This window comes from Pan paniscus, chromosome 12, assembly GCF_029289425.2.
Source record: "Pan paniscus chromosome 12, NHGRI_mPanPan1-v2.0_pri, whole genome shotgun sequence".
Classification (NCBI taxonomy): Eukaryota; Metazoa; Chordata; class Mammalia; order Primates; family Hominidae; genus Pan; species Pan paniscus.
In genome coordinates this window covers 24,880,446-24,896,248 of record NC_073261.2, presented here as the reverse complement: position 1 = coordinate 24,896,248, position 15,803 = coordinate 24,880,446, and the positions used below count along the sequence as shown (strand labels likewise).

Below are 15,803 nucleotides of genomic sequence, written 5' to 3'. Positions count from 1 at the left end.
TTGTGTTTACTTTTCAAGATTCTTTATGAAATTGATGGCCCAGGAGAGAGAGGGCATCCTAAATGCTGTAGGACCACAATTAACGTGAGAAATGTAATTGATGACTGGGCTTTTAAAAGCTACTGTCTGCCAATATGCCTCAGTCTCTGCTCCTAGTCTCAGACTTGCATTTAGCTTTCAGACATTCTAGCAATTAGACTATGGAGATTTTATACCTAACAGTTCAACTCATTAATTCAATGAGTATAATAGATCCTTGGCATGTTTGGATTGAAATTTTGGACAAATAACAAGTGCTCTCAAGTAGATTTTGCTTTAGGACAAATTTGAATCCATCAGGCTGTGTGTGCGGTTTGTGTATGGAGCCTGTTGCTTACTGGTGAGTCTGCCCAGCGGACCCTGGAGCCTGCTGCTCAGCGTAGTGGCATTGTTTCCTTCTGGCAATTACGGTAACAGTTACATGGGAAAGGACATGCTTAGTGGTATTCTCCAGTTTCAGGATTCACAGAGCTTTTCTGTCACTTGTTAAGGTCATGGGTCCAAAACTGTAATACTTCATCTAATTCCAACAGTGTTTGGAACCAGTGGATTACAGTTACATTGTAATTGTTGCTAAATTGGGATGTTGCCCTCTAGTTAGTGGTTAGGCATTTGTTCTTTCCCTCCCTCTGTCCCTCCTTCCTCCCTTCCTCCCTTCCTTCCTTCTCTCTCTTTCTTTTTTTCTTTCATTTAATATGGCTGTTGATCTCTAATCCATGATTTTATATTACACAAAATCTTTTATCATCAATCTTCCTCCCTCATTTATTCAAGACAATGTTTTCTCTATGCTGTAATCAATCTTTAGTGTGTGTGTATATATATATATATATAGATTCTGAAGAATCACATATATTCTTTTATGTTTGTTCAGTGTTTTCATCTCCGTTCTTGTCTGGTGCTTACTTTGGTTTCTATTTGTATAACCATATTTAATTGCAGCATTAGTTAGCTGGGTTATAATAGTATAACAAGAGTCAGAAAGACCCGGGCTGAAAATCAGCTCTGAAAACCACTGTCTGTGTCTGTGTATATCTAAAACCAGGTGGTAAGTCTACCTATTTCAATGGTTTATTCTCTGTATTGAAAGAAATAACATAGTATAGTGCTCATCCCAAACCAGTTGTACAGTAAAAAAGAAAAAAAAAGTTAGAATATAAATTCTACAAGTGCTGAGATATTCACTAATGTTCACAAGCACTTACTACAGTCCTTGGCACCCAGGAAACACTCAATAAATACCTGTCAGTGATTGCTGTTCTTAGGCTACTATAGCCCTCCTCTCAATGCTTTGAAGATGAAAGATAAAAGAAATATCTATAAAGCACATAATAAAAGGTCTGACGTAGAGTATTTGATTTTGCTAGAAATATATTTGCAGGAGCTTGTCATCCGGTCAATGATTGGTTTAGATAGCGTTCTTGAGAAAACATCTTCAGAAAGGCTAACAGTCTCTTGTTTCATCCTTCTCAGGCATCCTATTTTCATTGGTGGTGATGCTGTATGTCATCTGGGTCCAGGCAGTGGCTGACATGGAAAGCTACCGAAACATGAAAATGAAGGACTGCCTGGATTTCACCCCTTCTGTTCTGTATGGCTGGTCATTTTTCCTGGCCCCAGCTGGAATATTTTTTTCTTTGCTAGCTGGATTACTATTTCTAGTTGTTGGACGGCATATTCAGATACATCACTAAATCAACTTTTGCCACAAATATTTTCTTGAGAGATTTTAAAACAAGGAATACTTTTTTTCCATTTTGTTTCATTGATCCCAGCATAAAGTTAGTAGATATAACTTTTTAGTTGCTTTTCAAATTAATCATTTTACTAAAATTTTCTTCAGTAAGAAGGTCCTAGAATCTCTCCAGACACCAACAAGCCTCCATCTTGTCTAAGTGCTGTCAAGGACCTAGTTCTTTAGGGAATAGGTAAACAGGTCTCCCTTTCATTGAACATGTTAGGGTTCATGCAGGTCGCAAAGGCCTGATAATAGCTTAATACCATGACATGGGGAAAATCTCGATAGATTTGGCTTAAAGTCTCCTTGGCATTCACTTCTGCTAATTAAAAAAAATCCTTGAAGAATAATTAAGAATGGGCAAGGTTGTCAGAGAATTTATTTTGTTTCTTGCCCACACAGATAATATCCACATACACATTCACTGGCTCTTGTGAGCAAATGAATTTAAAAATAGACTGCAGTTGTTCTAATTAGTGGGAGCCATGTACTCACCAGTTAAAATGGGCCACAACAAACAAGACTGAGAGCATGTACTTATCTTGCTTTTTCACCAACAGTGGTTTGGTTACCTAGTTTTATTCACTTAATTGTGCATGCTTACATAAACTTTAAACTACATTTAAAACTAGCAAATCTGCATACTAAATTATCTATAATGTAGATTGAATTTTTATGAACTTAAAGTGAGTTAATTGTATAATGTAATATTGTTTAAAATATGTAAAAACCAAGCATTTCAGCTTGGTCCATAATTCTATTTGATATTTTAAAATTCTCATTTAAAAATTATATTGCTATCATTCGGCATGTGAAAATTTATTGATAAAATGTGATTTTAATATTCTTTAGCTATAAACTTTCAACATACTTCCATATGAGGATTATAATAGGCCTGCTTTATTAAAGACCATAAAATATTAACTTTCCCCAAGATGTTATGGGTTCCAGTTCTTCTGATCATTTGATTCCTTTAATTACTGTCCCTCAATTTCTTCATCTTTGCAATAGGTATATTAACATTTACAGATCGACTATTTCCTTTAACCTCCTAGAAGAAAGTTTTTGTGGGGAAAGATAATTCTGTATTATTCAGTAGCATAGACATTTTGCATATCAAAGATGTTCATTTGGCACTAATGTTGATTGAAATCAAATCCATCTGAGATGCCTAGCTCGTATTTGCATTCTGGAAGCCTCTATCGCAGGGGAGCTCGGCAGGGTATGTGAGCTTTGTTGGAGGTGCAGTGTTTCATTCTGCAGCTGTTGTGAGGACAGAGAGGCATGGCCCACAGGCAAAAAAAGTCACCACCCAGAAGATGCTCTGGGATAGAGGAACTGCTCCTTTTCATCAGCTCTTCCAATGCCGTGGGAGAGGTGATCCCAGTCTTCTCTGTACATCTTGTGCTTTTCCATTAAGACTTGTTCCAGTGGGAAGGAGCTTTGGAAAAATTGCAAAGGTCTGAATCTTGAGGGGATTTTCATGACAGGACTTGCCAATAATAATAATAATAATGATAATAATAATAATAATAATAAAGCTCCAGAGGCCTAACTGGTTTCTCCAGTCATTTCAGTGATATCATTGAAACGTTTTTGTGGTACTTTCCTTTGTCTTTCACTGTTTCATTTTTATACTGCTTCATTTACTTCTTTGCTTTTGGCTTTGTTATTAGAAAAAATAATTATGAGGTCTGTTGTGCATGATGACTGTGATATTAAGTTATGGCATGCCGTTAAGTTTTCCAGGCGATGTTGGATATATCTGATTAGTTCATGTCATCTGTAAATACAATTCTTTTTTGTAGTACTTTGGAATGGAGCCTTTTTCTGGTGTACTGTATGCCATTTAAGTTTCACATACAAGCTGCTTTCAGCAAAGGCTTGAATATTTATAAATTTCAGATGGTTATCCTCACTTTATAGTACACTTAAGTGGCTACCATATATTTTTTATATGACAATTGGCTGAATAGCTGATGTGTATGACACTTTTACACAGATTTGCACTTTGGAAGTATTTTATAGTTGTAATGCATCAATCAAATAAATTTCAAGCACATTTCTTGATCAATTTACCAGCAACCCTCTGAAGGAATGAAGGTGAGTTGTGATTGCTATGTCAATGAGTGAAATATACTTAAAAATGGCAGAGATATATAGTACATTATTGTAGCAACCTTATATCTGATTTGAGATACTGTGTTGCCAAATGTCCATGTTATGTTTATTTCTCTATTGGTTGTATTTATTAATTTTTAGAAGCCTTTAAACTGTGTTAGAGTCTTTTTGAAAAATGTTGATTTTGCATCACAAAGTTTCAATTTATCAAGGATATCTTTTCAGTTACACTTTTAGAAAGAGTGAATAAAAAGGGCAGTGAGTTATGCTCTTGGACTTGGTGAAAGCTATCATCTCTCCATATTGTATTTGTTCAACTGGTTTAATTCACTCAGGTGGATGATTGCACATACATTGGAATTGGCTGGAGAGACTACACAGAGAAGTTTAATGATTGTGTACAATTTGAGGGTTGATGGTAGGGCTTTCTCAAAAAAGTAATATCAAGTGTGTTGTCAGTATTCATTTAGTCATTTTTATTACTAATCTATAAATATATTTATTAAATTTGAAAATTAAATGGAATTATAAAGGAATATATTGGAGGAAGTGTCAGTGTTGGTAATTATTCATCTATTTATCTGTCTATCATCAATATATATGGGTGCATGTCTGTGTATATTTGTGTGTATGTAAGTGTGCATGTGTATTATATGTTTGGGTAGAAAGAGATACATTGAATGGTATAAATCAATATATTTGAGCTAAGCAAGTTAAAAAAAAATCAGTTATCTTTGGGAACAGCAATCTATTATTGTTATTTCCCTGAGTGCCACTTTAACTGTTTCACTCAATGGGTGGTGGTTTATTCAGTTCAACACGTAATTTGATTTCTATTTTCTTAAAAGTAACCATGTTGGACTTACAAAGAGACTTAGAATGTCAGAGGTGTTAGGCAGATATTGGATACCAGTAAAATTGGCTGGATATGTCTGAAGGTCGGTGGAATTGTGAGAAAGACCAATGGTGATGGGGTTACATTGAAGAAAATATAAGATGAGCGAAATCAAAACCAGATTTGATTTTTGTGGGACTCCACCAGAATTGGAAACTCATAAACAAGAGATGAAACAGAAAACTACATTTTTATTGATTGTATGAAGGAGTTAAATATATGGAGACATTTCCTCAGTGATGATCAAGGGTAGGTGGGGAAATTCCAATAAGAATGTAGGATGACAATACCTTAGATATGTTAAAAACCAAGGAGGATGGGGATATAGTATCTTTCGTATTATAATAAGCATAAAGTTAGCAAAGGGACATTTAATTTGGTTAGCAGGGAAGATAGGAAAGAAAGAAAGGAAAACATCCAGTTACAGATTAGACTTTCTGAACTAACTCCCCAGAGCAAGCGTTAGGGGCTCCATCTTCAGATCAGTGAGACAAACCTGGACTAGCCTGTGAGAGTGGGATGTATCAGAGACAGCAAGTCTGGAACGACAATGGAGATGCCCGAAGAGACCCACTCAGCTTTTTGAAAGATCATCCCTCCTGCCCATAGGATTCAGCTATGACTGAAAAATTGAAGGGGCAATTGGACGGTTGAACTTTATAAATGATCCGCTTCTAGATGTAAGGAGTCATATGATATATCTAATAATTCTATTTAATCCTATCTATCTATCTATCTATCTATCTCTAAATTATACAGTTAAATTGATCTCTATATAGATAGATACTCTCTGTATCTATACATTGTCTATATAAGTAACTAAATTAGAACGATTTGGATTCTTCAAATGATGATGGTTTTCCTAGTTCACTGAAATGACAGGATAGATTACCTTGGGTTTATGAAATAAGCATGGTTGAAATAATTGGCATCCTGCACGGATTCTGAATATTTTGCAGATAATTTAGGGAAGGAGAGGGCTCACTGGGATAAAATAAGTGCACATGCAGCAAAGATTTTAATATTCTCATTCTTCTGGACGTCTAGGAATTACAGCGACATAATTCACTGAAAATGTAGGATAGTTGTCTTTTTATATGACAATTCATTTTTTCTTTTCTTAGCATTTTTCCCCATTAATTCTAAAGAGAGACTGCTACTGTTAAAAAATTCACCAATGCTTACACAGAGTATTGATGTTAAAAACGACCTAAATGAACAGATATTTAAACAACAAAGACAACCAAAGAGTGATGTGTAAAGAATAATGCTTATTGCCTCATATTTTGGTCTAGCATATATAAAGGCACTGTAAGAAAATTTGATGTATTGTTTTCATCCCCCGAAAATTCAAGGGAAATTTTTCTCAAAAACTTTTGTGGGTATATGTAACTATCTGAAAGATATGTGAAGTAGAAAGTTGGATTAACTTGTCTATGTGTACCTATAACCACATACCTAGGCATGTATATGTATATATATGTCTGTGGTATGCATGTATATGTATATATGGATTTGGATAAAACTATATACATATGTCTGTGTGTATGCATATAGAACTATATACACGCATGCCTCTATATGTCTGATTACACATGCATGCACACATATATACACATAATGTATGTGTATGTATGTAAAGCGTATACATGAACGCGTAGAAGAAATGCTTACATCATATTATATGTGCATATACACATATCCAAATATCTGTCTCAGGCATTCCCAAACTCTTAAGTTTTGCTGTAAAGGAGGGCATATTTTACCTTTCTGCTATTGCATGCTTGTTGCACTGGTGAGTGAGGATTGGGGCAAACAACAAGTGCTACCACGGCCTTCTCTTCCTTGGATCCAGAGCATATGTGGTGGTGCATATAAAATGAACTAGTCATGTTTTCCCTGTAAATGCCAGTGGCCATGATTGTGTCTTTGAACATGTTCTGCACACCAACTGGCAATCGATAGCTGTCAATAAGTATTTATTTAATAGTTATAAACCTTTTTGGGCAAAATGATTTCTTTCTAAAGCCACATGTCTTAGTTGGTTTATTCTTTCAATCCCCTTGCAGAAGATTATACTGATTGGTTCCCTGTCAGCTCCTTATTTGGGTCCCCTGAAGGGAGGCTCCTAGGGTGTTGTGTGGAAGGTGATGAGCCTGTGTTTGGAGAGTTGATTTCAAGTCCTTGATTCTAAACTTGCAATTTGCCAAATCATTCTACTTCACTTTGACTCAGTTTCTTCATCTGAGACGTTCACTAGTTTATTCAACAAACAGTAATTGCATACATGCTACTTGTCACAAATGGCACTAGATGTTAGATACATATTATTGAACAAAACAGACATGGTCTTTTTATTCTTCAAACTGAGATTCAAGCAAGGGATATAGAGAACAGACAAGTGAGAAAAATAACTTTGACTTTATCAATTGTGATAAATCCTCTAGGGAAAAATGCATAACGGACATAATGAGAGATGAAACTATGCTTGTTAGATAGTAAGAGAAATTCTTTCTAAGGTAAGAATTCTGACTATTCCAATACACAAAATACATAAAGGGGCTAACGGGGTAAAAAGTGGAAACAAAAGGATTTCAGGGAGAAGGGAGCAAGTGGAAGAAAAGGCCTGAAAATGGAAAAGAACTTGACATGTTCTAGAAATGGCAAGGCAGCTTGTGTGGCTGGCCATTGAAGCAGGGAGCTTTGTGATGAAGTTGGAGAAGCAGGAAGGGTCCAATCATTCCAAGCCCTTGCCTCATTATAGTATATTTTGAGGGAAAAAGTTGAAAGGACTTGCTGTGAATTAGATAGAGGTTGAGGACAGGGAAGAATCAAGAATGACTTCAGATTTCTAGCTTAAGCAAATGGGTGGATGGAGAAGGCAGGAGGAGAACAGGCTTGAGGGAGAGAGGAATCAATGGTTCATGTTCATGGTGTCATGTTTGAGATGCCTGTGACATGTCCACGTTTCAACCCTGATAAAGAGTTGGATTTCTCAAAGTCCTACAGTGGCCACAGGACACTGTAGAAGCTGACCCCTTTACTTACTTCTCCAACTCATTTACTACTTTTCCCCACTCTCATTCTGTGCCTCAGACATGCCAAGGTGCACTCCAGACTCAACACCCTTGAACATAATGTGTAGCCTGCATTATGTTGTCATAATTGAAATCTTTAAAATTAGGCTACTATGACCTGCACAATTGCATACAGTGGTTGATATAGTTTGAGTATTTGTCCCCACATCTCATGTTGAATTATAATCCCCAATGTTGGAGGTGGGGCTTTGTGGGAGGTGTTTGGGTCATGAGGGTGGATCCTTCATGGCTTGGTGCTATCCTTGCCATACTGAGTGAGCTCTCACGAGTTGTAATTGATTAAGTGTGTGACACTTCCTCCCCCACTCTCTCTTGCTCCCGCTCAGCCATGTGACATGCCTGCTCCCTCTTTGCCTTCTGCCATGAGTAAAAGTTCCCTGAGTTCTCCCTAGAAGCTGAGCAAATTCCAGTGCCATGCTTCCTTTTCAGCTTACAGAACCGTGAGGCAATTAAATCTCTTTTCTTTATAAATTACACAGTCTCAGGTATTTCTTTATAGCAGGGCAAGAGTGGCCTAATACAGTGGTCCCCACTCAGTCTCTCATCTCCTTTAGGCCTTTGTTCAAAAGTTACCTTCTCAGGAAAACATCCCATGATCATCCTATTTAAAAATGGAGGCTGAGGCGGGCAGATCACGTGGTCAGGAGATCGAGACCATCCTGGCTAACATGGTGAAATCCCGTCTCTACTAAAAATACAAAAAATTAGCCGGGCGTGGTGGCAGGTGCCTGTAGTCCCAGCTACTCGGGAGGCTGAGGAAGGAGAATGGCGTGAACCCGGGAGGCAGAGCTTGCAGTGAGCTGAGATCGCTCCACTGCACTCCAACCTGGGCAACAGAGCAAGACTCTGTCTCAGAAAAAAAAAAAAAATGCAACACTTAAGATAAATGTTTAAGGAGATGGATGTCCCTATTACCCTGATATGATAATTGCACATTGTATACAGGCATCAAAACATCAAGTATACCCCCAAAATATGTGCAACTATTATATGTCAATAAATATTTAAAAACAGTTAGATTAGGCAGTTAGTTCAGAGGAGCAATGTGGGCCTGGAGATGCACACTGGGGAGTCACAACATGTAAAGCCATGGCAAAGATTAGACCCCTGAGGAGGAGAGCTAGAGAGGTTGATCCTCTGTGCACTGGAGAACCAAACAGGGGAGGACAAGTGGAAGACTGAGCCTGCGGAGAAGCCAGAAATAGACAATGAAGAATTAATGGGAAATGTGATATCGAGGAAACCCAGAAGGACGATGTTTCGAGAAGCGACTGAGTTTTTATCTTTACCAGTGGTGCTGAGGAGATGAGTAGGACAAGGAAAAAAGGTGATCTCTGGAGATGGAAGCGTGGAGGTGGTTGGTGATGGTGACTACAGAAGTTTTGGTATAGGGGCGGGAATGGAAGCCAGATGTGATTGATTTAAAGAGTTAACAGGAGGTAAGAGAGTGGAAAAGGTTGTTGTGCAACTTCTAAAAGCTGACTGTCTTTGAAGCAGAGAAGAGCCATGGAAATGGGTAGAAGGGAATGTGGGATCAAAATAAAGCATTCTGAAGACCCGGGAAAACAAGGGCAAGTGTGTGTACTTTGAAAATTAGTTTGTACAAAGAAGTGGATGGTGTGAAGAGGACCATGAAAAAAGTGGAGTGTGGAGCCTGCCAGCGTATGTTTGGAGGGACGGTGGTGCCTGCCTCACCTCAAAGTAAACACCCAGAATGTAGAAAGCACTCAGTACATTCAATTTGACAAAAGAAGAAGAAGAAAGAAGAAAGAAAGAAGAAAGAAGAAGAACCAACCAACCAAACAAAATCCCTATTGTTCACTTAGTATGTACTAGTTCCAGCATCAGGTGTTGGGGTCACCTTTTACAAGTCAAATCAATAGTCTTCACTGCTCATCCTCAAAGCACAAAAATAAGATCCCCAAGAGTCAACACAGTTGAAAGGTAGGTCTTTTAACACTGTGAGCAGTAATAGAAAATGACAGCATCTCAGTCTGTCAGGATGTTAGTGTACATCTGGAAGGTTCCATCTTGCTAGTGAAGTTAAATGTTCCCCTGACTTGATTTTCTAGATAAGCATTTGAGAAGGAAATTTCTTATGTATTTCTGATGGCATTTGGTTTTTAATATCTTAGAAAAAATGTGAAGTGTATTTCAATAGCATGTTTTCAACACTAGATTCAAGAGTTCTTCCTTTATTTTTTATTTTTATTTTTTTTGATGGAGTCTCAAACTGTCGCCTGGGCTGGAGTGCTGTGGTGTGATCTTGGCTGACTGCAACCTCTGCCTCCTGGGTTCAAGCGATTCTCCTGCCTCAGCTCCCAAGTAGCTGGGATTACAGGTGCCCGCCACCAAGCCCAGCTAATTTTTTGTATTTTTTTAGTAGAGACGGGGTTTCACTATGTTGGCCAGGCTGGTCTCAAACTCCTGACCTCGTGATCTGCCCACCTCGGCCTCCCAAAGTGCTAGGATTACAGGCGTGAGCCACCATGCCCAGCCAGTTCTGTCCTTCTTAAACAGTTCCATTCACTGAAAGAAAATAGCACATAATGCATCCTCAAGGAGATATGCTTACATTAACTTTTAAAGGAGATACGTAAACCCATTCAAATTAGGCCTTAGAAAGAAAGTGAAGCAATGTCAATAGCACATTCTCAACATTAGTTTAGTTTTGTTCCTATCTGGAAGAATCCCAGTGACTGTCCAAAAGCCATCCACTGGTTTAATGGGAATACTCAGCTTTCTGTCTAGGGCCAATCAAAAGGCGTATCATAATATTGCACTAGAACATTGGACTTGTTAATAGATTCCACATCATTGAAGTTGTCCATTTTTGAGCAAGAAAAATGCTTTAAGATAAAAGGAAAGTGCAGCTTATGAAAGAGGGGTGTGAAATAAAAGATTCAGAAAGAGGGTTTTAAAAATGGACTCCATTTGGATTCTAAACAATTCTTGTATTGAATTTTTTATTAATAAAAGCAGGGGATTTGATTCTTAAGAGGTGACGTGGGAGAAGAGTTGTTTTTACCACTCTCTATACCTGGCTCAGTTGACTACATCACAGTAAATGACTATATCTTATGCTGATAGATACTGTGGTTTTTGACTGATCTTCAGCATCTTCACCAGTTTATAGTAGTTAATAATTTTACCTGTCCTCAGTGATTGTTTGTGGAGAGCAACATTTTGACATGGTTTGGATTTGTGTCCCTGCCCAAATCTCATGTCGAATCATAATCCCCAGTGTTGGAGGAGGAGTCTGGTGGGAGGTGTTTGGACCATGGGAGTGGACTTCCTCTTTGCTGTTCTCATGATAGTGAGTTCTCTCAAGATTTGGTTGTTTAAAAGTGTGAAGCACCTTCCCCTTCTCTCTCTTCCTTCTGCTCTGGCCATGTAAGATGTACCTGCTGGCCAGGCGTGGTGGCTCATGCCTGTAATCCCAGCACTTTGGGAGGCCGAGGTGGGCAGATCACAAGGTCAGGAAATTGAGACCATCCTGGCCAACACAGTGAAACCCCGTCTCTACTAAAATACAAAAAAAAATTAGCCAGGCATGGTGGTGGTGTGCATTTGTAGTCCAGCTATTCAGGAGGCTGAGGCAGGGGAATCACTTGAACCCAGGAGGTGGAGGTTGCAGTGAGCCGAGATCACACCACAGCACCCCAGCCTGGTGACAGAGCGAGACTCCGTCTGAAAACAAAACAAAACAAAAAAAGATGTATCTGCTTCCCTTTCACCTTCTGCCACGATTGAAAGTTTCCTGAGGCTTCCCTAGACATGCTTCCTGTGCAGCATGGGAACTGTGAGCCAGTTAATCCTCTTTTCTTTATCAATTTCCCAGTCTCAGGTATTTCTTTATAGGAGTGTGAGAAGGGACTAATACAAATATATTCCAAATTGCTTTCATAACATTGTTGCTTTATAACATGTTATTTTATGTTGTTTTAATCATGAAATGATGAGCCTCAAAGGCAAAAACTTCAGTACCTATCAAGCTTTTAGAAAAACACATGGTATCTAAGGTCTGTTATTGCCTATTGGAAGATACAACAGGACAGAAAAAGAAGATGTTAAAGAAATATTTTAATTTTCCAAGCTGTTTTTCTTTACAAAAGTAATAAATATTAATTAGACAATTCAAAAAGGACAAAGGAACAGAAAGGAAGAAATAACTTTTACCTACAATTCTGCCCTCAGAGTCAAGTGGTGTTAATAGTTCTAATAGGTAACAAGAAGCAGGTAATACAGAGCAAAGTTTCCTAAACTTAGTTTTTTACTTAATTGTATCGTTTTAACATTTTTCGTGTCTTTAAATATTTCCAGTATTATTGACACTCTTTGAATCATAGCCAAGCCAGCAGAGCTCAGACACACAGACATGGTCAGTGTTTGAGTCTTTGGCCTTAGAAACCCCATTGAGTTTTGGAGTCACTTTGCTGTTTTCCAGGTGACCACATTTAAAAGCAGAGGAATAATAGTGACTATCCACCCAACATTATTGTGAGTTAAATAATTGTGGACAATTGAAATCCTGTAAGAAAAATAAAATGTGCTCTCTAAATTGCCACTGAATGAAAGTCAAGAGAAGATTCACAGTGGCAGTGATTGTGATGTTTGAGCATTTCTACATGCCAGTAGCTTCTCTTACTTTGTCTGGTGGTGTCAGTCCCATTGGAGAGTTGAGGCAACTGAAACTAAAAGAATAGGTAACTCGCCCAAGGCCACACAGCCAAAAAGCACTGGAGGTGAACTTCCAGGTGTTTAGTCTCCATGTTCTCTCCATGATACCAACTGGTTTCTTCCTAATAGCAGAGAGAAGATGTTTTGAACACTTTTGAATGAAAAATGGAACAATTGCTTGAGGCTACATGTTGGGTTAGTTGCATGAATTAACAACTGAATTGCATAAAGTCAGCCACTTTTAAATTCTCCACTGGCCACTCACTGTGATTTAGTGCTTGGGCTTGAACCATTAAATGGGACCATGGGTATCTCATGGTGCCATGACTCACAACATTTATGAGGGCATCCAGGTATGTGGTAGAGAGAAAACTTCTGCATCTGAAGCCTACCCGGATGCCCTCGGGTAAGTTACTGAGGCTCTTCACTTTCCTCCAAGCAAAATAACTGGGCAAAGCCCCAGTGCAGCGTACAGTCTGCAGCTGGCTTTTTTTTTTTTTTTTTTTAAAGTTCCCAATCGATGTTCATTAGAGCGGCGGTGGGGGCTATTGTGGTTTAGAGAGAGGTCCCTGGAGAGCGAGAGATGGCCAGGGCTGGGATCCGACTTCCACCATTGGCAGTGTGGTGTTGAGCAATTGTGTAAAGTTCCTATGCCTCAGTCTCCTCATCCATGAAGCAGGGACAGTGAAAATGTTCATGCAACGTGTTTGCAAAAGTATCTGACACAAAGTAAGTGCTCAATAAATGTTATCGACTATTACTATTATTATTATTCTAGTTTTGAATTGCCATACCATGTTTTTAGGGTTTCTGATCCAAGATTTCTGACCTTACTATTCCGAAGTCACTGGATACAGTTTCTTCAGCACTAATTATATTTTCCTCATTCCCCCACTCATCTTAGGGACTTCTTACATCTTACTGCTTCTGCATGTCTAAGATTGCCCAGGAGCATGATCAGAGCTGGGAAAACTTGAGGGAGCGGGTGGCAATAGTAATATCATGTCCCTTTTGGAGAAAACAGACCACCAAAGAAGATAAATCATCCCACAAGTTACATGGATGTGTTTCTAAATGTGGTTGGTTGGCCAATCAAAAAAAAAAAAAATCCTAATTCAATTAGTGCCTTTTTAAAATGAGGAATACACTTTAATACATTTAAAAAGGAAAACACAGCAAGATAATGAAAAACTGCTCCCCTGCACCTCAGCTTTACTTGCCCTTGTCTTATGTGGCTTCCCTTTGAAACGGGTCGCTCTCATCACAACACGTAGCATGCTGCCAGCCGCCACATGGCTATTTGGCAGCTATTTATAGCACAGATCATGTTACAGTGCAGCATCGCCAGGCACCATGTTCCAACTGGTGTACCACTGAGCTAGAAAGAAATCAACTCAGGTCTTCTCTGAAATTCAATGTGAAGCCATGATCTGTGTAATCCTCCTTCTCTTTTCTTTTTGTATAATTTCTCTTTGGAAGTGTCTTGCTCACAATGCAGGGGAAATTCAGTTGGATTGTCAGTCTGATATACTATACTACCAGATATGTTAGCTTTTCCTTCCTTCTACATTTGCTTAAGAGCTTATAAACCACTGTGAATAAAAAGTGCTAAGTGGAATGAAATGACCTGTCAAGGGTAGATGCAGCATTTGCGAACAACTTCAAAAATGTTCTCAGCTTCACGGCCCTCCAGTCTGGGTTTCTGTGCTATCTCGAAGCTTCCTTTTCCTTTGCTGTCTTTTCCTTTCTTTCACTCCTTTCAAATGGAAGTACTTCGTGCATCACTGATCTTGGAAGACTGTTTCTTGCAAAGAAACAATTTTGCCCCTGCCTAAGCAGCCTATGACAAGATTTGGAGATGCGGTTGAGTGCTGAGTGTTAGGACAGTAGCTGTTAACCTCGCCTTCATTACCCTACACCAGACTGGAATTTCCCAGAATATTCGAGAAAAACAAACAAGCAGCTTCCACAAAGATTTGGCTAATACGTACACTGGATAAAAATGACTTGTGGCTTAGGCTGGGTGTGGTGGCTCACACCTGTAATCCCAGCACTTTGGGATCACCTGAGGTCAGGAGTTCGAGGCCCACCTGGCCAACATGGTGAAACCCCATCTCTACTAAAAATACAAGAATTTGCCGGGTGTGATTGTGGGCGCCTGTAATCCCAGCTGCTTGGGAGGCTGAGGCAGGAGAATCATCTGAACCTAGGAGGCGAAGGTTGCAGTGAGCTGAGATCGTGCCACTGCACTCCAGCCTGGGCAACAGAGACTCCATCTCATAAATAAATCAATAAATATATAAATAAATAAAAAGTGACTTGTGGCTTTAAGTGTAGACCGATAAAAATGTTTCAGAATGCGGCTTGGTTTGGAGACATGGCTCTCTGTAGTTATTAATCAGGGAAGAGAAAGCAAATCAAATGAGTGGTCAAAGGGTGTGAACTGTGTCTCAGGAGATCACATGTAACAGAGTTAACCCCTGTCAGAGCAAACTGATAGAATTGCTAGCACATAAGGGAAATTGGGCATGGAGACACTGTTTCTACTCAGGGCTGATATGTGTCATAATCTTAGGAAAAATATCACTTACTTTTTTCTGCCTGTGTAATTGAAATAGTGAAATAGAGATTTTGAAGAGCAAGGTCACCAGCTCAAGTCCCAGGTTGCCACATGATATCTTTGCAAAAAAAGTCATTAGGAAAAATGTTCATGGTTTTGACATCTCTTCTGCTTCTGGTAGGAGGTAACCTGTTGGTCGAGATTTACATGGCAGTTAAGGCTTCCAAGTGATGGCCAAGGTGAGGGAAGTGTCTCTGACAGTTTGCCCAAGATTTCTGGGGCCCTGGGCTTTTTCTCCTAACTTTTCTAGCTGAACCTTCTCTGACCAAGTCTCCACACTAGGCTACCCCACAATAGGAGCTCAGTAGATGTCGGCTAGATGAATGACAGCATGGAGTGAGTGGGTCATGCTGCTGGAAAGTTTTTGCCCAGGGCAAGGTCACTTTTATTGATGCCTTAGAAGCAACTGGAGAATGAAAAATGAAGGAGTAGCATCTAAAAACACTGTAAGGCTAAACATTTAACCTGAAATTGCCTAAGAATTGATTTCCAGCAAATAAGGGGTATGAAGAACACCCTGTGAATATGTATATTGAGCAAATATATTGTGGCCCATTTATGGTTATTTAGAAAAATAAAAGTTATTCATTTAAGTGGTTGGAACAGAGCGGA

The 15,803-nt window shown here is 39.0% G+C and overlaps 1 protein-coding gene across 3 annotated transcripts in view; it reads left to right on the top strand.

The window, feature by feature from the left end:
• The window catches only part of TMEM182 (transmembrane protein 182), a 79,803-nt gene extending 76,455 nt beyond the window's left edge, over positions 1–3,348 (top strand). For all 3 annotated transcript variants that reach the window (XM_057301255.2, XM_034953651.3, XM_014343908.5), the window contains one exon: positions 1,513–3,348. In XM_057301255.2, the coding sequence (XP_057157238.1) occupies positions 1,513–1,733 (221 nt within the window). In that variant the 3' untranslated portion in view covers positions 1,734–3,348. The remainder of the gene's footprint in view (positions 1–1,512) is intronic.
• Positions 3,349–15,803: the final 12,455 nt, after the last annotated feature.